Genomic DNA, 23,987 nt, shown 5'->3' with positions numbered 1-23,987 from the left:
CGGATGTAGGTCTTACAACGTAACCGGAAGTGCATTTACGTACACAAAAAGTTTGCGCGAAAATTTCTGTTGCAGATGTTTGTACGCTCTACTACTTGTTTATTCATATGTCAGGTTACCTCTAAATTTCCTGTCAAAACATCCAAGATATCGCAAACATGGACGAATATGATGAAATGTACGGGATTGAAGATGATTTTGAACAACAGTTTGCGGATGAATTGGAAGTCATGGCTGAAATGGAACGTAAGTTAGACAGAGATATGTTAATGTCAACTCTCTGTCTGATGGTATAACGACTGACTGCTCCTCCTAAAAGTATTTAAAGCTAGTTTACATCGCATTTTTGTTTTGTGTCATGTCTAATATATTTACCATGGTAGGACCACAGTATTCTCTGAAGAATAGATATATATGACCCTGGACCACAAAACCAGCCTTAAGTTTCAATTTTTCGAAATTGAGATTTATGTAACATAATTAGGATCGGACAATATTTGGCCGAGATACAACTATTTGAATATTTGGAATCTGAGGGTGCAAAAAAATCTAAATATTGAGAAAATTGCCTTTAAAGTTGTCCAAATGAATTCTTAGCAATGCATATTACTAATCAAAAACGACGTTTTGATATATTTACAGTAGTAATTTACAAAATATCTTCATGGAATATGATCATTACTTGATATACTAATGATTTTTGGCATAAAAGAAAAATCGATAATTTTGACCCATACAATGTATTTTTGGCTATTGCTACAAATATACCCCAGCGACATAAGACTGGTTTTGTGATCCAGGGTCACAATAGTATCTGAATATATATGCCATTGCTCTTTGTTAGTGTCAGATGAAGATTCATTATATTGTCATGTTATATATATATATATATATATATATATATATATATATATATATATGTCAAAGCAAAAATATTCAGACACCAGATATCATTTTTTGATATATTTTTTACTAGTGTGTGCAGGACACTATAGATCATTTAAGTGAGTATAGCGTAGTGAAGTGTGACATATTATACCCAAAAATTCTTCATACGGACTACCAGTAAAATTGAAAAAAATTTGGGACCAAAATTATTCAGACACTTTGACCACCTGACCATGTTTTGCTTTAAGTGTTTTTTCTTGAATTACTAATGCAAATTTTTTACACCACAGACTGAACAAAATTAAGCATTGCTTGGTAATTGGTCGACCTAAATTGGTATTATCTAATTGTGTACTTAAATTTATCAGCTGAATAATTTTTAGTTGATTGTAATCCATTACATACCGTTCTATCAAAGTTATCTGACGTTATCAAGATGAATATAAATGTGAATTTGCCAAACATTGTTGGAAAAATATTATTCGATTTTTAATTTATACTTTAAGCAATGTGCTATATTGTGTCATTTGATTTTTAATAATCACTTGACATAATTAAAACAGCTTGTTAATGTGTGTAGGCGAACATCCTTCAAGTGCAAAAGTTTCTGAGCTCCGCAATAAGAAGCAGATTTCACAGACGTTTGAGGAAGCCATTGTATCCGGTGATGTGCCATTGAGAAAATCAGAAAATAAACAGTGTCCTGAGAGCATCTCACCTCTGGTATGTGAGGAGGAGGAGGAATCTCTGAGTGAGTGCATTACATTGAATTTTAATGTGATAAAACAATAATTCAGAGCTACACTATCGTTCAAAAGTTTGATGTCACTAAGATTTTTTTTTCTTGGTTTTGAAAGACGTCTTGTATGCTCACCAAGACTGCATTTAATTGATCAAAAAAAGCAGTAATACTGTGAACATATTATTACAATTTAAAATAACTTTTCTATTTTAATATGTAATTTATTAATGTGATAGGAAAGCTGAATTTTTTCAGTCTTCAATGTCACATGATCCTTCAGAAATAATTCCAGTATGCTTATTCGGGGCTTAAGTAAGATTTAAGATTCATTATCATCATGTGCTACATAATATTTTTGTGGAAACCATGAGACGTATTTTTCAGGATTCTATGATGAATAGAAAGTTCAAAAGAACAGTAACTATATTTTATTTTAGTCATTTTTATTTTTGTAATATTATGCTTTTATTCTAACTTTTGATCAATTTAATGCATCATTGCTGGATAAAAGTATTAATTTCTTCAAAACAAAACAATCTTACCCCAAACATTTGAACGGTAGCGTATACTTCAACTTTGTGAAATTAGTGTATAAAAAGTAATGCAGTGTCTAATGAGTTTTGCGGTTTCTCAAAGCTCCTAAACCTAAGAAAAGGAGACAAGATGTGGCAAAAAAGCTGGAGTTTGGTGTTGAAAATGGTGATGACATTACCCCTCCATCTTCCCCAGAGGTTTACGACAGACCAGCAAGAGATGGGTAAAAGTTTATGCACATCACACTTAAACTGAACACATTTCACATCATAACGTTGCAGTCATTGATTGTTGAGTGTTAAAATATGTTTTAAAAAAAATCTTTTTACAGGCCTGGATTTTCTCTGTCGTTGAGTCCAGATAGACCAGCAGCCACAAAAATAACAACCAGTGTGTTAGATATTAGTGGACTTGGTTCATTGCAGGAGTCACCGAAGCGGGTTACCGCAGCAAGACGCCATGCCCAGAAAAGACCCCCTGCAATCGGAGATTACATAACTGTCACAGACTCCATGGGAAACAGAGTCTACCTGAACAAGAAAGAGGATGAGGAGAAGGTTGCGGACCCCACCAGCAATTTTACTCGACAGCTTGCTGGAATACAATGTGTGAAGTTTATTTATTGATTTTTCTAATCCTTTTTCTCAGGCACCGGACCCTAGAGCCTTCCGTAACTCGCTGAATGGACTAGGACTGTTAGCGGTTCCCATAGAAGTGTTGAAAGAACAAATTGCAGAGAGAGTAAGAATACGTGTGCACATGCGAACAAACCTAAATGAATGATTTGGAGGAAACCTGTCTGAATTGGTTTTGTTTTTTCAGCGCCATCGGCAAGTGTTGGAGGAGTCCCAAAGATTGACAGAGCTCATGAATAGGTGACATTTTGTTTGTATTTTTTATTAGTCACTCAGCCTCAGGCCATTTTTCCAAATCTATTCCAATGAAGAAACAAACTTATTTAATCTTGGATGGCCTGAGGGTGAGTACATTTTCAGCAAATCTCCATATTTGGCTGAACTATTCCTTTTACTCTTAATGACGATTTAGTGGTGTAGATTCAGAGCTTCTTGCAAAAGAGCAGGCAGACTCGGGTGTGGATGGTGATAGTGGGGAAGATGAAGGCTCGTCCTCGCGGCTGTGGGTGGATCAGTTCTCGCCACAGCACTACACTGATCTACTCAGTGATGATGTGAGTCATAGACACGCTGTTTATTTGAAAACTAACCTAATTGAAGATAACGGATAATGGCATGAATTTTCCTTGTAATTATTTACGTTTGTCTCTATAGTTTACTAATCGCTGTCTGCTGAAGTGGCTGAAGCTCTGGGACACTGTGGTCTTTGGGCGAGAGAGGAAACCCCGTTCGGCCCCTGCAGACGTCAGATCGAATTTCACGAATGCTCAAAACCAGAACCAGTCCCAGCGCTTCAAAACCAAGTCACAAATAACAGAAGAGATACTAGAGGCTGAGCTCGACCAGTACAAAAGACCTAAATTTAAGGCGAGTAAAACTAAGCAGTCACAAAATAATTTTATATTAGGTTTAGATTTGTATAAATGAAGCTTTTTCTATTTGTACTTGAGGTTTACATTTGGAATAATTTAGAAGTTTAAGCATTAATGGTTTTTATTTTTCTATTTTTTGTGTAGATTTTCTTATAAGATTTAAATTATATATTTTAATATATATTTTAATTATGTAATATTAAAATATATTTATACATTCATATTTAGAGAAGTATTTTAAATTTTGAAGTTTAGGTCACTAAATTTACCAAATTATTTGTCAGTTATTTGATTTGATGTTTGACAGTGAATAGGTGATTTTCATTGTAAAATATGAACATAAGCTGCATGATACATGGTTTCACCATCAGAGAAGTAGTGAATGTAATGCCAAGAGGTGTGTAATTCTTATTATTACCATGTTAAATGTAAGTTGTTTAACTGTGTGTGTCATGCTACACAGGTGGCACTGTTATCAGGTCCTCCTGGACTGGGGAAAACCACACTAGCACACATTATCGCAAAGCATGCTGGTTACAATGTAGTAGAAATCAACGCTAGGTAAGAGGATGCAAGCCCTGATTGGAACGAATCTTGAAGTAGAAGTATCTACATATAAATGTTGACACTCACAAGCTGATAGCGCTATTCTCTTCTTAGCGATGACCGCAGTGCAGAGCTCTTCCAGAAACGTATTGATACCGCAACACAGATGAAGTCAGTCCTGGGAGCCAATGAAAAGCCCAACTGCCTTATTATAGATGAAATTGATGGAGCTCCTGCTGTAAGACCTGCTTTCAGTTTTATTATTTACTTTTAATTCAGTGCCTTGTCTAATTGTAGCTGCTTCTCACTTTTTTTGTTATCGGCTCAGGCTGCCATTAATATCTTATTGGCGACATTGAACCGGAAGGATAGCAGAGAAGGAGAGGAGTCAGGTGTTAATGCCTTGAAAAAGAAAAAGAAGCAGCAATCTTTGCTTCTTAGACCAATCATCTGCATCTGCAATGACCTGTGAGTCCCATGTTTAAGTGGCATAAGTATACATTTTTGTAAGATTTTTAAAATTAGATTTTTTTGTGTCAGAAAACACAAATAATGTCCAACAAAATTTCTGAACATTTGATTTTTGTTGTGCATCACCTTCACAGTGTAAATTACGACTGAAAAATCAATACAAAAAATGCTGTATTTTCATGTGAAAATTTTTACTTTAATAAAACCTTTTTTTTTTTTTTTTAACTCTTGTCAGGTATGTTCCAGCTCTGAGGCCGCTGAGACAGCAAGCTTTCCTATTGGCCTTTCCCCAGACTCTGCCCTCGCGCTTAGCTCAAAGACTAGCAGAGGTGACATGCACATGCACTCAACGTATCTACAGTATGATTTTGTAAATGTCTGAATGTGGAGCCATGCATGCTGTTGTTTCTGATTACAGATCACAAGGCGGCAGGGTATGAAAGCAGATACTGGCACTCTGATGGCCTTGTGTGAGAAAACTGACAATGACATCCGTGCTTGCATCAACACATTACAGGTGAGAGAGATGTGTGCTAAAAAACAGGCCAGAATTAAAATTGAAATGGGTTTGCTTATGCTAATAGGTTAAAAAATGGGTTTGCTCATGTTTATGTGTGTGCAGTTTTTACACCGTCGTGGACAGAAGCACTTAGATCAGCGCAGTGTCAATTCAGTCTCTGTGGGATTGAAAGACCAAAACAAGGGACTTTTCACAGTTTGGCAGGAAATCTTTCAGCTTCCTCGACTGAAAAGGTATTGCAAAACAAAATATGCAATACTCAAGCACATGCTCTTTTCACACAGATTCTTTTAAATCTTTGAATGAATTTTCTTAATAAAAGCATGATATTGTGTTACTGTTTTAAACAGAATCTTTGAAGTTCTTTAACATTGTTTATTTTTGCATATTTATGACCTCTTATAGATGAAAGGGACTACATGGATTAGTTGCAATATTTGTAATGGTGTATATACGTGTTTTTAAAAATTCACCTGTTTTCACTTGTTTCACGGATTTCATTTTTTTACAATTTATTTCCCTATTAAAAAAAAATCCTAAAAATTTATTTTTCTATTTTTCTCTTTATGACAAATAGTATGTATTTTATTTATTTTCAACTGATTTTTGAGATACAATGTTACTTGAAAATGTTTTCATTCCATTCATATTAAATTTAAAAGAATTAAGGGTGGGAAAAGTATTTTTTGGTTAGATGGTGTTTTTAAATTTGATGTTTTATCAGATTGTGTCACTAATTACTGCATCCTTCAGTTTATGACCTCTGTAATTGTTTGCTATTGTGGTGATTTAGGAAGCGGATTGGTAGAGATCCTTTTGGTGGTTTTGATGAGGCGGGACCTAAAGATGGCACACAAAGGCTTCAGCACATCTTACATTTGGTCTCATCTAATGGAGAGCATGAGAAACTCACACAGGTAATGATAGACATGCTCTGCTTTGGGCTTCATTTGAGAAAGAGTATGAAAAACTTAAATCGTGGCCACAAAAAGCATTCAGGCACATAAATCACACTTAAAATGCATGAAATTCTTTGCTTAAGATACCAAAATGTCACAGTAGTTTATCACAAATAAATATGGTCCTGTGTCTGTAATGTTTAACAACCAGAAAGTGTAATTTGTTATTGACCTCTAAATATGTTTTGTCACTTAAAACCTCACTAATTTCTTTTTGCAATTTTTTTTCTTTACCTTAAAGTCTTTCTTTCTTCCTTTTTCTTCCTTTAAATCAATCTTTCTTTCAGTATTCTGCAAAATCCATTTAAAAGTATAAGCCAAAAATATTCACGCTCTCTCTTCCATAGGGTCTGTACGATAACTTCCTCAGCATGAAGCTGAAGGACCCTGGGATGTTGGGTGTGTGCGCAGGTCTTGACTGGATGTGTTTCTCTGACCTGTTGAATGAGTGTGTGTTACACGGACAGAACTATTCGCTCATGCGCTACTTCCCTTTCCTGCCCGCTGCCTTCCACCACCTATATGCCGCAAACTCGGTCCCACGCATCAATTATCCACACAGTCACTACGAGGTGAGAGAATGCAATAGACAGTGAGAGCACATGCTGTCTGTCCGCCCTTATCCTTAATACCCTAATGTCCTGTCGTTCCCTTTCTACCTTTCATCAAATGAAAGCACTCTGTCCCAGTTACACACTTGACCATAAAACCTCAAAACACAGCCCTCATGTGTCTCCATCTTTTTTTCGTTTTAACAAAATTAGTACTTAAGCATGGATCCATTAAAAGATGATGAAACATTACAGTGAAGACATTTCTTTTGAACTTTCCATTCAGCAGAGAATCCTGAAATTTTGTAGCTAGTTACAGTGCTTTACAAAGTGTTTTATGCTTTACAATGATTTTACAAATTGAATGCTTTTTTTATGCTGCTTTTTATAAACGTTTGTAAGACATTTATGCACATGCTCTTCTATGCACTTAAAGTTATTATGCTTTTTTAATGTTCCACTTTTGTTAATGTCGCCACAGTCATTGCATACTTTGCATGTGCTTTATTTGTACCTTTTTGTTTTATTAGTATATTTAGCTATTTACCATTTGTAGAATTTAAAATATAATTTGTTAGATAAATACAATTTCTGATTGTAGTCCTTGAAAACCAAAAGAGTAGTGCGCAAAAAGTCCTATAATTTCATTTTAAGGTACGAATCCTCTTTATTTCCATGCTAAAACAAATTGCATATCATATGTACCACGATTTGTGTTGACAGCAGTTTAGCAGTTCGCAATTCCAATTTTGATATGGAAGCAAACATGAGTATGCTTATGAACTCCTGTATTTAAAAAGTTAAAGATGCTACAGTCAATTGCAGCAGCATTGTTAACTTGTGCCATTTTGCAAGCTTCCACCTTGGAAGAAAAGGAAGTAAAAAAGAAAAAGAAAAAACTATTCAGTCAGAAAAACTAATTATTTTTTGTGTCTGGGTTTGCTGATATCAGATAGGGTGACATCTTTATATAATGATAATAAAATCTAACATTTATCATTTTTATTGTAAATTCATTTCTAGGCTTTCACTAAATGTCAGCACACCAAGAACGCCCTGCTTGCCATGTTGAATGAGATCCCACCCGCTGTACAGAGCCGCATTTCTATGAGCAGTCTCTGTTTGGACATCCTCAGCCTTCTCCTGGAGCTCATCTCCCCCAAACTGCGGCCAGTGAGTGATTTTTAAAGTACATTTTACAAGAAAGTACTATATTTTGATTTCAAAATTTCATGTTTGTGTTATTGGGTATTGGGAAAGGTCCACGAGCCAGGATTCGAACTGTTTTCAACACAAATATAACATTAAAAAATGTTTCTTGAGCACCAAATCAGCATATTAGAATGATTTCTGAAGGATCACATGACACTGAAGACTTGAGTAATGATGCTGAAATTCAGCTTTGTCATCACAGGAATAAATTACATTTTAAAATATATTAAAACAGAAAACAGTTATTTGAAATTGAAGTAATATTTCATTGAAATATATTTCAATATTACTGTTTTGTGAATCAAGTGATGTGTTTCTTACAGGTCAACCCTCAGCTTTACAGCACAAGGGAGAAGCAGCAGCTCTATGATTTGATTGACACCATGATCAACTATAACCTGACCTATAGACAGGACCGCACACCAGAGGGACAGTACACTTATGTGCTGGAGCCGTGAGTACATGCACATACACAAACAACAGACCTACAGACTCATTCAACATATTGTTCTGTCGGCACTTTAGTTATGCAACTCAGACTTCATCACAAGAATACACAATAACACACACTGCGCTGAGAGATTCTGTATGTGTTTACCTGTTCATCACGATTTATGAGAGATTAGGCTGCGTCTGCAGATTATTGTCTCTCTCTCCCCTACTCTTCCCCTGTTTTTATTATTCTCCGTCCTCTGTTTCACCTGCGATTCTCTCAGATGAGAACTTTGTTACTTGCCTCATGCATGGATGCACATGTTCATCACTCAAGTATATAAAAAGACCTACAATCCTCTCTGTGGCTTACCGTGTCCTACCACTCACATTGATTGATGAAAGTGATGCTGACAATGTTCACAAACAAGCTTTGACAGGCACGCGTGGAGCACTTGCTGCTGAACCTTTAAAAGTCTGCTTGATGGAGCTAAAGGTGGATAAAAACCAGGAGTGAGAAGATAAGCAAGGGAACAATTTGGGCTATTGGATTGGTTTTCAAACAGCTGGAACAGAAGAAGAGCATCACCATCTCCGTTCATCCTGTATGTTTGGCTCTTATTCGTTGAGCATTCAAGTTTTTACAATGTTTGTTAGTTTGAATTTCTGTAAAACAGACTAGCATAGTCTAGTAATGGTTGATCAGTATTAGTTGCTCAGTGGCTGATTCTGATATGGCTAATGTCTAATGAAAAGTTGATGGTACATCCACTACTGTTCAAAAAGTTTGGGTTTTTAAAAGAAGTCTCTTATGCTCACCAAGGCCGCATGTACAGGTATTTGATAAAAAAATGCAGTAAAAATATTAATATTGTAAAATAGTATTACAGTTTAAAAAAGCTGTTTTCTATTTTATTTCTAAAAAATGTATTAATTCCTGCTGAATTTTCAGCAGCCATTACTCCAGTCTTCAGTGTCGCATGCCATTGCAGTGTTTAAAATTTTTGTGGAAACCATGATGCATTTTTCCAGGTTTCTTAATGCAATTAATGCATCCTTTCTGAATAGACTAATTAAGTTCTTTACCGTTCATTTCTTACTGTTTTTAGTTTAAGATTTTAGTGTTTTCACTAAAAATACACTAAATTTAATAGTATGAAACAAAAAGTAATATTTACTTAATTCTTTGCTTGTAGAGATTTCTGTCAGCTTTTTTTATTTTTTTATTTATTTATTTTTAATGACCCCAGAATCAGTGTTGTGCATTGAAACAGAGCTTTTTGGAAATGAATCAAACTTAATGAACCAAATGAATACATTGGTTAATTGTATAGTGTCAATGATATTTATTAATATTAAATTAAAATGAATCTATCCCTACTAGTCTAGATTAGATAGGGCTATATAATCTGGACACACAACATTTTTCTGAAGTTTCTTATTGATATACACGCGTGTTTGTGTTCTCTCTGTGATTGGTGCGGTAGAATCATGCAGCAGTCGTTCCTGCAGGCCCGCTGCGAGGAGACGCTGGTCACCTCTGATTGGGGGATTCCTCTGCTGGTCGCCCTGTTGCTGCTTCTGCTTGTTTATGCCTTCCTTTATCTTCCCGCCATCTCTTATCAAGCTCTGCTTCAGCAAGCGCTGAGTAACCACACTGAAGCCATGCCACTGGAAAATAACAAGACGGACTGAGGATTGTACAATTCCCATGCCAAATGTTGAACGAAAATGAAAGCTAATTGCATTTTCATTGCATTGAGGGGAAATGGTTCAGCATTATAAACCAGCTTTCATCAGAGGAGGCCTGAATGGAAGAAACGATCACTTCTTGCTTTTGTAATTATTGTGCTATTTTGACAGACCATGTTGTCAATTTAATCCAAATCTTTATTGCTCAATCCTGCCAATACACAGAAAACATTTCCATATATGTGAAATCATTTTTGATGTTTAAATGTGAGATGCAATGGCATATCAGCAGCATAGAGATATTGAAGTATCTGGATTTGATCTAGCTTTCACTGGCAACTGCTGTCTTGTTGTCTAGAAATGGAAGAACCATTTGATTTTAGTGTGAAAACAGCAATAACAACATAATATGTGGGAACGAACAAACACTCAAACATGTGAACTGCAGCATGTTTTTTTTTAACAACATTTTCCAACTGTCCTAGAGAAATGACTTTGTGTACGTGACCAGGAATACCCTGCACAACTAATCCTGGTTTTGGATTTTCATCTTCTTGTGTGTATTGCACATATTGCTTAATTTACTTCTATTCCTGGAAGAGTGTTTTACCTTCTGAGTAAGACGGATTATTTAGCTCACCCGCTTTCCACTCTTTAAACCATCTCATCTTCATTTATATCCCTCCTTGTTAGATTCCCTTGTTTGGGTTGTCTTTGGAGTAGTGCCCAATAATAAAATGTTATGTAACAGTTTGTGCTGTCATTATATTTAGCTGTTTTCATGGACTTGTTGTACATTAAATGACCTGTGTGTTTCCACAGCAATGTAGAAGATGTGGTGCATTTTCCGGGTTTGCCTCCCCGGAGGCAGTTAACCTATCAGGTCAAGCAGCTGATTGCCAGGGAGACAGATCTGGAGAGGATGAGGAGGGTGGAGAAAGCCCAGCAGAAACGAAACCCACACAAAGTAAAATTCAACAAACATTTATTTCATAATGATATTTCCCCCCATTTTAAATTCTTATTATCCAATGAAAGGTTAGATTTCTGTGAATATTTTAAATAAAAGATCAAAGGGATTAACAATGCAGATTAATTTTCACAGCCTTCTTTGATCATATTTACCAAGGATGCTGATATTTTTGGCCATGACTGTATATATATATATATATATATGTATATGTACACATAGGTATTTATTGAGTTACTCCTAAAAAGTGAATTAAATCTGTTATATGAGGGTTTTTTTTCTGAAAGTTTGATGCTTTGCTTGCATGTTTGTGGTTTATTTTGTATGGTTGTATTTTGTGTGTGTGTCTTTTAAAATATTTTTTTGTGTTTTTAAAAAACTTTAAAATGCAACTAATACCAACTCGTAGACACTGCACCAGATTTGTTTCACCACTCATTTGTAGTGCAAACATGAAATACTTTTACATGCACTTTAATCGTTTTCAGTTGGACTGCAACATCATGACTTTGGAAATGTTTACTGTTTTGTTCAACCACAGTTGTACTAGTCTGATTTTTTGTGAAGTTGGACTAACAGACCTATATAATATAATCAAGTATCTTGACTTCATCTAGTATGGCCACTAGACAGCAGTGAAAGACTTGTATTTAATCCTTTATGTATTGTCATGTATACCTGGACTCAACAAAGGTTACAACTATGTGTTTCGTAAACAGGATTGTGCAAATTGCAAAGTATTTGTTCTGTGTGTTCAGACAGAGGCAGTTAATAAGGTGCCAGAGGAGAAGAAAACACAAGTGAAGAAACAAACAAGCAGGAACCATCAGCAGAGGCTGGAGAACATCGTTAAACAGACTGTGGTGGAAAGCAGGGTAAAGCATCTATATTAAACCTCCTTTAATCCCATTTTAAAATGTATTTTCCTAAAGTGCAGTCCACCATTGAATATTGCCATAGCAAATTCAATACTGGAACTGGTGATTCACAACTTCATTCTGGCATTGTGTGATACTGTTTTATGACTAATCAGTTTTATAGTATTGCAGATAATATTTACAAATGATAAAAATGAAATAAAAAATTTGTAAATATTATATGCAATTAAAAAAACTGATTGCAAATGTGCCAAAAAAAGAGCAATAATATTTACAAATTGAAGTGCTAGTTATAGATTGATTGTAACCTAATTTAAAATGCCAAACCTGAGAGATGTTTGTTTTTGCTTTTAAGTATTTAGTAAATTCTCCCCTTTAATCATTTTACAGTGATTCTGTGCCACCATGTTATATGATTATCCTCGCATTGGCTCTCTTTGCATATGCTTGATTTATGCTTCATAATAATCCAAGATTAATTGGGTTAATAGTGGATCAGGGTCGAAGTGCTCACATGTGATGACTTTAGTTTATTTATCCTTTCCATGTTTATAGCCTGAATTGGATTTCTTTGGACGAGCCATTGCACCCAAGGAGAAGCCTGTGGTCACCTCTACAGGTGTGTTATTATTTGTGTGTGTGTGTATGTATGTATGTATGTATGTATGTATGTATATATATATATATATATATATATATGCTTTTCATACACTTGTGCAATAAATCACAGTACAAGTCTTCTGCATAACTTGAATGCTAAAAATGAACTGATCTCAATTTTTGCAGGTGAAGATGGCAAAGTAGCTGGAGTGGTGCATATCGGTAAAGCTGTGGGTAACAGTGACGTATGGTTTCGTTTCAATGAAGGTGTGTCTAACGCAGTGCGCAGAAACGTTTACATTCGAGAGTTACTTTAAAGTTGAGAGGCTGAAGCCCATGTTAATTTACCACCTTAAATCAATACATGAAAAATCTAAAATGTTCTGAACCTTGTACTGTAAAGTTAAAAACACAAGCATCTACAATGTGTGAAAAAGAAAAAGCACTGGTTCCTCTTTGTTTTGTTGTTTTTTATTGTGTTCTTGTATAGTTGTCTTACACTTTTATAAATAAGTTTTCACTAAATAACAACAGTTTTTTTTCTTTTTTTCATAATGTCGTGGCATGATAAGAGTAAATAAGAAAGCAGATTTACATTTGCATGTTTGTCCATCCTAGTCAAAGTTGGGCAGTGTAAGCATGACCGTGGGTGGAGTCACTCCTGCTGCCATAGTGATGAGTTACAGCTCTTGCACTATATTATTACACATTTACTTGACTCCACCCACGGGTTTTCCTTCAGTACATCTGGATTCAGAAATGGATCCTCGTTCATTTTCTCCTCGATCCATTTAATTAACCTTGAAATAAATAGGATAGAACTTAACACACACACACACACACACACACACAAAATATCTGTAGACTTATTATATACTTCATTTATTTCACTAAACTTGGAACTTCAAATCAAAATACATACTTAAATGCTATATCTATATTATTTTCAGAACATATGTATTCATATTTTTATATACAATAATTTGCATTTAAATATTATCTATAAAATTAAAAAAATCAAATGTGCATTTAAAAAAATATATATATATATTTTTTTTTATGTATTTATTTTTAATTTCTTCACAATTTTATGACAATTGTTAAAGGTTAACAAACCCCTAGTTGGAAACCACTCGTTTGAAACAAACCAAAGCAGTAGACATTTAACATCTGAAACTCACTCGGGAATCGAGACGGATGTTTTCTCTCTGTTAAACTGTAGCTGCTGCTTCAGACTGTCCACATGATTCTTCAACTGAGTCTCATCCAGCTCATCCATCTGAAATACCATCCATCATGTTTGTTTTAATGTTACGTCAAAGTCTCAGAGCTGAATTACCTGTAAATGATAGCTAGGTAATTTTATTTCAATATAAAATAATTATATTGGCCTACCGTGCTAAGGTGAAGTTAAGTAGCTTAGAAGTGAAGTGAAAGGATTGTCAGGAGTCCTCCAGAAAATAGCTTGCGTTTGAATGCCTTGTTCCACTTAAGAGGAGGGTGTTTTTTTTTCTTTTCCCTTTTGTAAATTTCTGGTTTACACAAAGGAGATTGAGATACACACCTATTTTTGAGGTTATGCAGCATTCAAACTACTTTGTTAATCAAATTCTTTCTCTGCATCGTGAGTTGTAATGGGAGGGATGTTTAGCTCATTGGACTCTGTGCATCTATGTAAAATACATGCAAAACTTCCCATTTGGCTTCAAATAGTCTTTGCCAGAGAAAATAAACTTCGGAATGAATGTTGTGGTGTTATCACGAGACTACTTGTTGTTTTTCTTATAGTAGTGACTTGATAACATCCATAAATGTTATTTAAATGTACCCCAAAGTCATAATCAAGTCGGTGTGTTTGCCAAAAAGTTACATTTTATGATTTCTTTAATTGAATTATAGTTGTAGCATTTAAACAGTAACTTTTACAACAGTTGTCATGCTTTTGACACTTGATTCTAACATAAACTACCATTCAAGGGTCAGTATGATTTTGTTGAATCTTACCATCACCATAGTGTAATAATATTGCAAAATATTACTGTTTTTACTGTATTTTCGTAAATGTTATCTAAAGCAACTTGCAACAGGGAAAATGTTGGAGTAGCTCTTAGCTCATGTCTACTTGGGATTGATGCAGTAGTAGAAACATAACCACCGGTGCCCAGCAAGTGAAAAGTGAAGGCACCTGTCTGTTAATGAGATCAGGAAGTGCTACGAGTGAGCGATGTTTTTAGTTGCCAAGTCTGTCTAAACCATGTCCCTTAAGCCACTTATAGTAACACAGCAAATATATCTCTGAGTCATGTGTGCTCTTCGACTGTTGAGTTCAGGCTTGATGTATTCTTACAGACAGCAGTGAATGGTATGATGCAGATTATCTTTTCATTCCCGGTCTGATTAATGCTTTATAGACAGTGTTTTTAATGAATGCATTTGGGAAAAAAAAGAAGAAACAAATCCCCATAAAAATTGAAAGTGTGAAAATCTCTTTTCAAGAGAATATTTGCAATACAATTAAAAAAATATATACACAACATTGTGAGGTTGCATATTTCACTTAAACTCTGGATAATCGTACATGTATAATTTAGAGGTCAGATCATACCCAAAACAGTTGTGAATGTTCCTTCCATTGTGAACCAATAGCCAAAATGTTAAAAATCAAACACTGATTTAGTTATGGTTGTCCTCTTAGGAATAGTTACTGCAAAGTCTGTCCAGAACTCCCTAAAATACCACAAGAATGGTGTTAGACTGATATGTTACCTAGGCCAAGATGATTCTATCCATAGTGATTTAATTTGCATTTAAGCAATGCATTTTATTTTAAATTCATGCATTCACTGGGAATCAAACCTATGACCTTGGCTTTGTTAGTGCCATGCGCTTTTCAAGCAACGCAAAGGCTATATTCTGCAACATCAACCAATAATTCAGTCCATTTAACCGGACATTTATTTTTCTGTGCGTCAGGTCTGAAACATACCAGTAGCCTTGACAACAAATAATTTTGAAATTTGAAATCATTGTGAAATGTAAACATTGGATGTTCAAATTTGTTTAAAATAGATGTTGCGATTATATTTACATCCATTTCTGCCATTAAACTGTAAGTAATAAATTGTATGTATCAGCCATAAGGCACCCAGCTCTTCAGTTGCTGGGATCGATATCAGCCATTGCAGGACCCATATCACTACTCAACCACTACTCAAAACTACCACCTTTCTCAAGTCAGCACAAGTAACAGGACACGGAGCGTCTGATCTGTTAGATGCTCTTCTGGCTGATTTTGTCCACTCTACCCAGGACTGTAGCTCCAGCAGCATTCTCCACCCCTCGCAACCATTCAGAACATTTCAGAAGAACGCTCTGATCCACACTCTGTTCATCTTCCTCATATTCCACGTCATCATATCGGTGATGCTCATTTAGAAGAGAGATCTTCACCAGTGGGATGTTGGATCGAGAACCTGGCTTGGCAGGCAGGCGGTCTTTCTGGTGCGGTGTCGTTACGGTGCCACGGACGGCACGGAGCTGCTTCTCACGGCTACGTTTCTGCAGGAGCAAGGTGGCCTCAGGAGTCAAGTTGAGAGAGAAGTTAGATTCACTATTCAGTCCATGTCCTGATCCTGATGAAGCCTGTGGACTACAAGAGTTTGTGGGAATGTTTGTTGCTGAAACGCTGACAGGAAGCATCTTCTTGCTAGAGGATTTCACTGAGGAGGTTGTTGCCAAATTGGTTGTAGAGGTGCTATTTCCAGACGTACTTTTAGAAGAAGTTGGGGTCAAGGAACCTGAAGGATCAGCGGGTCTTGGAGTCGTAATCCAGGTGCTTTTACCCTCCATCCTCAAGCCAGAAGGGGCTTGACTGGTGGGCAGCTTGCTTTTGTGTGGCGTGGCCTTCTTGCTCAACTTCTTGAGCCGTTCCTTCACAGAACTTTTCTCCTCCGTGGTCTTGACCGGAATGACAGGCGACGGTCCTGAAAGTTTCTCTTTGCCCGAGCTGGGAAGACTCCGTGGTCTTGTTACAGGTGGGAAAGGCATCTTCACCAGGTAGAGCAGCACGTAGGACAAGAATTCGGTTTTGGAGGTGTAGCACGACAGAAAAGGGACTTGATCTTTTCCATGTTTAGGGCTACCTGTTATTTCCAGAGCCCCCAACATCCACTTCTTTCTTCAGACAGCCACTGCAGAAATAGCTTGCAGGAATAGTTTAGCTCTTTATAGGGTGTTGGGAAAGGGGCTTGGCAAAGGCACGATGTGCGTATCCTCTGGAGAAGGTAAGCCTAATAACACGTGCAGTTTAGAGTTGCATAACGGACTGAGATGTAAACATTCACTGCAGTAGTTGCACTCTTGCTGAACTGTGAGATTGTTAGGGTAATAATGCATATGAAATTTGATTGATTTACAAAGCCTCTTTTTCCCCAAACAGTCTTAGTCATATTGGTTAAACCCAACTTTTGTGGTAAAAATGATTGTCTTGGCATTGTAGTTTCAAATAGGCCTACATAACTGCAATAAAGGATATGTATTGTTGTGTGTACTTTGCAATTTAAGATTAAAAAGACAGGCCTAGAGTTCTCTATATTACTGTAAATCAAAGTGCTTGTCAAGCATTAGTAAGTGTATCTGATCCACACGTGTCTTAAGCGTTTTCCCTATTAAAGGATTTTAGAGTTTACAGAACCTAATCTCTTTAAGAGGTCACGTAGTCTTTCTCACACCCAGTCTGTAACTTCATTTATTTGTTTGAGATCAGGTAAAGGGTCTTCCTGCATGCAGTAAGAATGTCATTAAAACCTGAATATGACAGCATGCAGAGGGTTATTCACGAAGTGAGGCCAAGGTTGTGTCATAACCCACAAACTTCCATCAGGCAGGAGTCTTTTAGGCAATGTAGTCAATTCATTGCTCTGGATAATATATTGATCTACCACTATTGTGGTATTTTAGGAGTTTTGCAGTAATTATTTATTGCTGGGTCTGGAGGTTATACCTGTATACAGTGATCATCAAATCCTTTTAACAGTTTATTCTATACTTTGTCTTACTTTTTGTTTTTTCACAAAACTTTTGCCCTCTAGAAACCGTTTCGGTTCAAGTATTAGCATTTTAAACACTGAATTAATACCAACATATGTATGACAGCTTGACAGTAAACTGTTTTTACAGTAAATGTTTTATATTAATGTCCGTTAAAGCAAGACTGTAAACAAACACACACAAAAAAAGCCACTTTTTACAGCCACTGTCTCCAAATTTATTTAATTATTCAATTATGACAGACACCGCAATGCATCATGTTCTATAAGATCATGTTTGTAGTGTGTTCCAGGGGATTAAAACGTACAATATATATTTCATACCTAGTTGAGTAATAGTAAATGTGTAAAGTTGCACACAATGGAAATACTCAAAGTAGGCTAAACCTACCTCAAATGAGTACTTAATGGTTGGATTCCACAATGGATAACATAAAACATATACAAGACAATACAACATTTACTGTAGGAGTCATAAAATTTACAGATGAGTAATTTGAGAAATTTTCTATTGTGCCTCTAACTTGGCTGTGAGATTCACCAATTTTGGGTGCGTAAGACGTGATGGATTCTGATCTGTATAAAGATTCTAAACATGTAGGTGAGTGACTTTGCACTTCTCTGGGTCACACACTACTCCTCTGCACTCACTCACAATCACCATACTTCTGGTAAACAGCTTCCCACCCAACCCAACTGTGTGGATAACTTTTTTTTTTTTTGGAAGTTAGACTCCAGAGCTATGACTAAATTCACCAGTGCCATGCTGGGCACTTTAAGGCTCTTCACTCTTAAGTTGAGGTCAGTGTACTGTTTGTCCTTGAGGAATGCGTACTGTGAATCAGCAGGGATATCTGTGGTCAAGATTTTACACTCCTTACAGAGACAATCTTCACTGACAGTGAATTTCCCCACAACCTTACTGGCCATATACCCAGCTATGTAAACCAGTACACCTCCATCATGGTCAAAGACAGATGCTGCTGAAACTGGTGACCTCATCTCGTGTCACTCAGCAGGTCCAGGACATGTTTCGGTAGGACAGACTCCAGCACAGCATCACTGTTCTGGAAAAACAAAATACATTCAAATATTCTATACTGAGGTTTACCTAATGATATATACGTCACAAATAAAATTAAACGTATTATGACAACATTAAGATAAAGTGCAGTCTTATTTACAGATGTTTGCATCTGATATATTTCTCCACTCTTTTAATCAGGTTTTCCTTTACTTTTTTCCCTCTCTGTATATTTTAGTTATCACTGACTCCTTATTAACGGGGTCATGAACTGCCTTTGTTTTCTTATTATGTACCATTCTCTGAGGTCCACTTATTTAAAAAAAAAAAAATCATAATTTAGAAGTAATAGGCTATTTTCTGTCCTGTTTTGACCCCCGTCATCAGAACGCTCTGTTTGAATAGGCGTGGTGTATTGTAAACTCTAAAGTAAACGCCCACAGCTATGATTGGCTAAGAGTTGTGTATGTTTGACAGCTTACATTCCTCATAGATGGGCGCTGCTGTGATTTAGGTCAAAAACGCATAATTGTTTCACCTATAGCCTTGTGGGCAGCGTGCCAACATACAGCGCCGTTGTATTACGGGAGTCCCGAGTTTGAAACCCGACTCGAGGACCTTTCCCAATCCCGCCCCCTATCTCTCTCCCACTACGCTTCCTGTCAGTTCTGTTCTGTCCCATCTTAATAAAGGCGAAAATGTAATAAATCTAAAAATAATACACGCATAAATAGCACAATACATATCAAACAATCTGTAAGAAGAGACGAAGCAATAGCGACCACGTAAGGAAAACAGTTACTCACACTTGTGGTGCAACATGACTGTCGGATCCAATATAGTCAGCACAACATCATCTTTTAGTTTCAATCTTTTTGAAAATCCTGTGTCGAATTGTGCCTTGTTTATAAATGAATCCGCAGTAAAATGAAGTGAACAAAGGACCAAGTGAGTTTTTGGCTCAAGGTCTGTATTTAAGGGTCCTTTGCAAACTGTTGCTATAAAACTTGAAGCACACAATTCCCTAGAATGTCATTATATGCTTAAACATTAAGATTTGTATTCATGGAAATTACTAAAGTACTCAAACCTGTTCATTAGAAGGGGGTGACCCAATACTTTTGTCCATATAGTGTAGCTGGTCCTGGCTGAGTTTTAAACCATTCCAGCTTCTGTGGCTATTTTCATGGCGAGAAATATTATGGCTGAATTATATCATGTTTTTATCATTTATTTTCACTAAAAACTCCAAAACGGTATTTCGCTCAAGTCTGTTAAAAATCTCTTCAAAAGAGTTTACTGGATAAAAAACAATTTCTCAACGAGTTAAAACCAGCACAATCTAATAAAACATGCTTAATGGATAAAGGGATTCAGCAAAGAGAACATGTTGGAGGATCTTCCCCTAGTATTAAAAACTTGTGTGTCATCCTAGAATGACCAATTCCATCTGGTCCCATCAGTTAGAAAATTTATAGAAAATTATTTTCAACATTGGGACCAATTTCATGGAGTTTATTCATTGTATCCCACTCTGTTTGGTCCTGGCAAAGTACTTTCCCTGGATTCTGAGATTCTCAGTTTTACTAGAAGTAGATAGCTGGTCCTGGCTGAGTACTCTCCCTGACGAGTAGATGACCACAAAGCAGTCCATCAGCTCTCTTAGAAGCTATTTTATTGCAAATACATAGAATTTTCTAAAAATTCAGAAAAACCAAAGATCACTTACCACGATCTCCAGAATTAAAAGAAGATATTTGGTGGGAATCAAACTGATTGTCAAGTGTATAGTCTATTGGCTGCTCCACCTGTTCAGCTTTGACTTCCACATTAGCAGTGACTGGTGGATCTGCATATCCGGTGCCTGTTTCGTCTACTCTAGAGTCAGTAGTCACTGTAGCATAGCCGTGTTCGCCAATAGTCTTCTCAATATCGATAGACTTCATAAGCTTTTGCAGTGTGCGGACAGATGGCATAGAAAACACTTTAAACAGCAGCCTGTAACACTTTGGACTGGCATGCAGCAGAGACAAGAAGAAAGCTTTGTCCTGAGTGGTCCACCGAAAACCATGAGCCTTCCGCTGAAACATATGTATCTGTGTACTCACAAAAGCATATGCTTTGGCTGGTAAGAATTTCTTCAACTGCTTCATCACTGACTCCTTATTAACACAGGCCTTCCTGGTCTTCTTCAGCCTGTTCACTTCCGCCTTCAGTTTGCACACCTGTACCTTCAGACTCCTAATCTTCATCTTCAGGGCATGTTCCCTGGAAGCAGTTTCAAGGCCTTTTGGCAATGACATTGGTGGCAACAGTGGTGTCAGTGGCATCGAAGGTCTTGCTACGGAAGCATCAGGTGAGGTAACATCGGTCTCTGAACCAGTGGGATGTTGAACACTGTCTGCAGTGGATGAGCCTGCATTTGGCAGGTAAACAATATTACTTTTTTTGCCTGTAAAACAAACACAAAATTTGGAAAATTATTAACTAAAATCACATTGCAGCAAAACAACGAGGTGTTACTTTCACATAAGACTGCCACTCTAAAATGGATAATGTGATATACACTCTAAAAGAAATCTAGAGAAACTGAGCTTTCACTCTAAAGTTTGACTGGCATCTCAAAGTATCCTCGTATTTATCTTACGTCTCTTTGGTGGTAACTCCTGACGTGTCTTTGGTGGCTTTCTCTTTAACTTCAAGTCCAATGGGGGTGGTGGGTTAGGGGCATTAACCATTGTGGGCACTGCATCCCATTTCAATCCTGCATGGCTACGAGGTACAACGAGAAAGACAGATACAATACCAGTCATTGTCCCCAAATATTAAGCATCTTTATGATTTTTTTCTGAAGGCAATTTAAAACAATTTCATATACATACACATTAGATGGTCTCTTAAACTGGCTAGCGTGGAAATGTGCACTGCACACCCTATAGTTGTGATGGAGTCGCTGAGAGCTTATCCCCATCAAAGATGCATTCCTGAGATTCTGCACCCACCTGGCACACCTGTAAAGAACAGTATCGTATGCATGTATTTATTCATTTAAATTGTATGGTTAATAGGACAATTTCAATACTAAAAAATGAACAAGAACTGCTGAGAGGACAAAGAAGAAACAGGACAGGCCTACATTCATTCTAAAACAAGAGGGGGAAAAGGTAAGCCTAAAGCCAGTATATTTAGTCTCAAGCTTTTTTAAAACTGATTTTGCTTACTCATCTTTAATCATTCAAATGATTATGCATTGCAGGTAAGATGACTACTACATAGATTTGGTTCAGGGCAAAGGTCACCTTTCTCTCTTTGGATACTTTTTAATGTTTCCAGACATTAAGAAGAAAAGGGAATTACATACATACTGTAACAGTAACCAAAAAACACCTGCCCTACGCCCAACATAAGAGCCATAAGAAACATTTACACATATGCACAAAAACAGGTGGGCAATTATTGTAAAATACATTAAGAAAATGACAGTTCATCACTGGTAACTACCACAATATGTTAAAAATAAGTCATAAACAGTCAACTGTAAACACTTGGGCGTGAGAGGTCATTTTTAGGTTGAAATAATTAGGTGATTATTTGATCACTGAACAGTTCACATTATAGCAGTTCAAAGAAGTTGCTAATGAACCAGGCTTTGTACCACAGAACTCGAGACAGGGAGGTTTAAGGATTTCATTACTGTTGTTTTTAATGAAGTGATATGAGTCCATCTAACGTTATAATAACGTTAGACCGTTTCCCAGGAGGTAGCGTTAACTGACATACAGTATTGAAGTTGTCAATGTAATAAATGAATTTAATAAGCTCATTCTAACTTAAGTGTCATATCCATATATATCATTATAATGGTTTCTATGGCAAGGACCTGCAGTTCCTAAAAGGAATTAACGTTAAGTTTACTAAATAATTAAAAAAAAAAAAAAAACACAGTTCAAGTTAGCAGTTGCATAAGGTAGCGCTAGCATAGCACTTTTTTTTTTACACAAACAATATTTTTACACCTTTGTGAATAATTACCTGTTAGGGTCTTTGGGAAAACGATGAAAGGCAAGATTGGTACTATTGCACTGATAGTTTTTGCAGTTGATTGCCGAACATTGCGTTCTTTTAGTCCACTTTGACTTCTCTTTCGTTGTCACTCTGTCGGTTTCGGGGCATCTGTGCTGTTGGGGTCCAGTTGCCATTTTCACTCCAAAATGGCGGCCGCGCGACCGAAGCGCTACCTAGCGACTGTTAAAAAACATCAGCGTTTCGCCTCTTGTCTTCTTCTGGTAACGTTTATTGGCGTTGGCCAAGCCAACTTTTGGTGCATTACCGCCACCAACTGAACTGGAGTGTGGAGTGGCATGCATGAAGTGTCTATTCGATAACTTATCATTCTTCTGAATTTACTATTACCTAATAGCCTATTAGTTCTAATGTCATTATTTGCACCTTCTGTTTGTATCTTTATTTCCAGCATTATTTATTTTATTTCCAACATCAATTTCTACATTATTTTTATTCAACGAAGTTCAAGCCGTTTCCATCTTTTCAGACATGTGCTGCTGGGACCAGTGTTGGGTGGGTTACTCCAAAAAAGTAATTAATTACTAGTTACTAATTATATCTTCAACAGTGTAATTAGATTACTGTACAAATTACTCTCTCCAAAAAGTATTTAATTACTTATTACTTTCTAAATCCTATATCAACCACGACAAGTTAGTTATTGATGCAAGGGTAGACATGAAATGTTTTTTTTTTTATACTTTGAAATAAATAATACATAACTACATAAATTATTCTGGTCACACTTTAGATTAGAGTCCAATTGTCACTATTAACTATGACTTTTGCCTCAGTATACTCCTAATTACTGCTTATTAATACTTAGTAAAGTAGTTGTTGACAATTAAGTTTAAGAATTGAGTAGGATTAAGGATTTAGAATAAGGTCTTCAGAATAAGACATTAATATGTGCTTTTTAAGTAATAATAAACAGCCAATATCCCAGTAATATTCATGTTAATAACCAACTAGTTAATATTGAGAATTGGACACTAAAGTGTTACCAATATTCTTATTAACTCACCTCAGATGGTTACAAAAAAAAGCATGCATTTTAAGGTTAGACTTTAAATTTTTATGTTAAATCCACTATTGTATTGTGTATAAATGTTCTACAGTCTATACACAGTATTAAGTTCAATTACATAAGATGTAACCGTAATTAAATTACAGAAAGAATAAGAATAATCCCTTACTTTACTTTTTCAAGGGAAAAGTAATTAAATTACAGTAACTAATCACTAAGTAACTAGTTACACCCAACACTGCCTGGGACCCATAAAAATGAAACAACCCTGCCCTGAGCATGAAGTCTATATAGCAGTTGCATTATCTCTGTAATAATATC

The 23,987-nt window shown here is 36.2% G+C and overlaps 4 protein-coding genes across 5 annotated transcripts; 1 reads left to right on the top strand and 3 right to left on the bottom strand.

Moving 5' to 3' along the window:
- The first annotated feature begins 17 nt into the window (after positions 1 to 17).
- chtf18 (CTF18, chromosome transmission fidelity factor 18 homolog (S. cerevisiae)) lies at positions 18 to 12,953 on the top strand. Its single transcript, XM_058792497.1, has 22 exons — positions 18 to 246; positions 1,469 to 1,639; positions 2,267 to 2,387; positions 2,496 to 2,721; positions 2,813 to 2,905; positions 2,987 to 3,039; positions 3,212 to 3,353; positions 3,454 to 3,666; positions 4,135 to 4,232; positions 4,332 to 4,455; positions 4,546 to 4,685; positions 4,924 to 5,017; positions 5,107 to 5,205; positions 5,311 to 5,441; positions 6,002 to 6,125; positions 6,515 to 6,739; positions 7,742 to 7,891; positions 8,254 to 8,384; positions 10,877 to 11,021; positions 11,783 to 11,899; positions 12,458 to 12,521; positions 12,689 to 12,953. Exons 1-22 carry the CDS (start codon positions 159 to 161, stop codon positions 12,817 to 12,819), a joined length of 2,880 nt encoding a protein of 959 aa, XP_058648480.1. The 5' UTR covers positions 18 to 158; the 3' UTR covers positions 12,820 to 12,953.
- A 196-nt stretch (positions 12,954 to 13,149) lies between these two features.
- gng13a (guanine nucleotide binding protein (G protein), gamma 13a) lies at positions 13,150 to 14,246 on the bottom strand. The gene is made up of 3 exons (XM_058792507.1): positions 13,898 to 14,246; positions 13,684 to 13,781; positions 13,150 to 13,302 (listed from the first exon to the last, which is right to left on the bottom strand). Exons 2-3 carry the CDS (start codon positions 13,779 to 13,781, stop codon positions 13,197 to 13,199), a joined length of 204 nt encoding a protein of 67 aa, XP_058648490.1. The 5' UTR covers positions 13,898 to 14,246; the 3' UTR covers positions 13,150 to 13,196.
- Positions 14,247 to 15,772: 1,526 nt separating this feature from the next.
- Positions 15,773 to 16,669, bottom strand: LOC131544021 (proline-rich protein 18). Its single transcript, XM_058781932.1, has one exon. It carries the CDS (start codon positions 16,667 to 16,669, stop codon positions 15,773 to 15,775), a length of 897 nt encoding a protein of 298 aa, XP_058637915.1.
- A 1,075-nt stretch (positions 16,670 to 17,744) lies between these two features.
- Positions 17,745 to 23,023, bottom strand: LOC131540777 (uncharacterized). 2 transcript variants are annotated; one of them, XM_058776031.1, is made up of 5 exons: positions 22,607 to 23,023; positions 21,457 to 21,585; positions 21,222 to 21,346; positions 20,304 to 21,026; positions 17,745 to 18,612 (listed from the first exon to the last, which is right to left on the bottom strand). In XM_058776031.1, the coding sequence occupies exons 1-5, from the start codon at positions 22,771 to 22,773 to the stop codon at positions 18,563 to 18,565; spliced, it is 1,194 nt and encodes a 397-aa protein (XP_058632014.1). In that variant the 5' UTR covers positions 22,774 to 23,023; the 3' UTR covers positions 17,745 to 18,562. The 2 variants fall into 2 exon arrangements, with proteins under 2 accessions (XP_058632014.1, XP_058632022.1); XM_058776039.1 differs by having other exon boundaries at positions 17,745 to 18,617; positions 22,607 to 23,018.
- Positions 23,024 to 23,987: the final 964 nt, after the last annotated feature.

Source organism: Onychostoma macrolepis, chromosome 01, assembly GCF_012432095.1.
Source record: "Onychostoma macrolepis isolate SWU-2019 chromosome 01, ASM1243209v1, whole genome shotgun sequence".
Classification (NCBI taxonomy): domain Eukaryota; kingdom Metazoa; phylum Chordata; class Actinopteri; order Cypriniformes; family Cyprinidae; genus Onychostoma; species Onychostoma macrolepis.
The sequence above is the reverse complement of the archived record's forward strand: the minus strand, read 5'-3'. Positions and strand labels throughout refer to the sequence as shown.

What these genes read in the sequence shown, in the direction of transcription:
- gng13a (XM_058792507.1), bottom strand. Translation starts at nt 13,781, where the DNA reads ATGGATGAGCTGGATGAGACTCAGTTGAAGAATCATGTGGACAGTCTG. An exon ending in ACATCCGTCTCGATTCCCGA is followed by an intron (nt 13,303 to 13,683) that starts GTGAGTTTCAGA and finishes ATTTATTTCAAG; the next exon opens with GTTAATTAAATGGATCGAGG.
- LOC131540777 (XM_058776031.1), bottom strand. Translation starts at nt 22,773, where the DNA reads ATGGCAACTGGACCCCAACAGCACAGATGCCCCGAAACCGACAGAGTG. An exon ending in TTTCCCAAAGACCCTAACAG is followed by an intron (nt 21,586 to 22,606) that starts GTAATTATTCAC and finishes TGTTCTTTACAG; the next exon opens with GTGTGCCAGGTGGGTGCAGA. An exon ending in GGAGTTACCACCAAAGAGAC is followed by an intron (nt 21,027 to 21,221) that starts GTAAGATAAATA and finishes TTTGTTTTACAG; the next exon opens with GCAAAAAAAGTAATATTGTT.
- LOC131544021 (XM_058781932.1), bottom strand. Translation starts at nt 16,669, where the DNA reads ATGTTGGGGGCTCTGGAAATAACAGGTAGCCCTAAACATGGAAAAGAT.
- chtf18 (XM_058792497.1), top strand. Translation starts at nt 159, where the DNA reads ATGGACGAATATGATGAAATGTACGGGATTGAAGATGATTTTGAACAA. An exon ending in ATCTGCATCTGCAATGACCT is followed by an intron (nt 4,686 to 4,923) that starts GTGAGTCCCATG and finishes AACTCTTGTCAG; the next exon opens with GTATGTTCCAGCTCTGAGGC. An exon ending in TCTCCCCCAAACTGCGGCCA is followed by an intron (nt 7,892 to 8,253) that starts GTGAGTGATTTT and finishes TGTTTCTTACAG; the next exon opens with GTCAACCCTCAGCTTTACAG.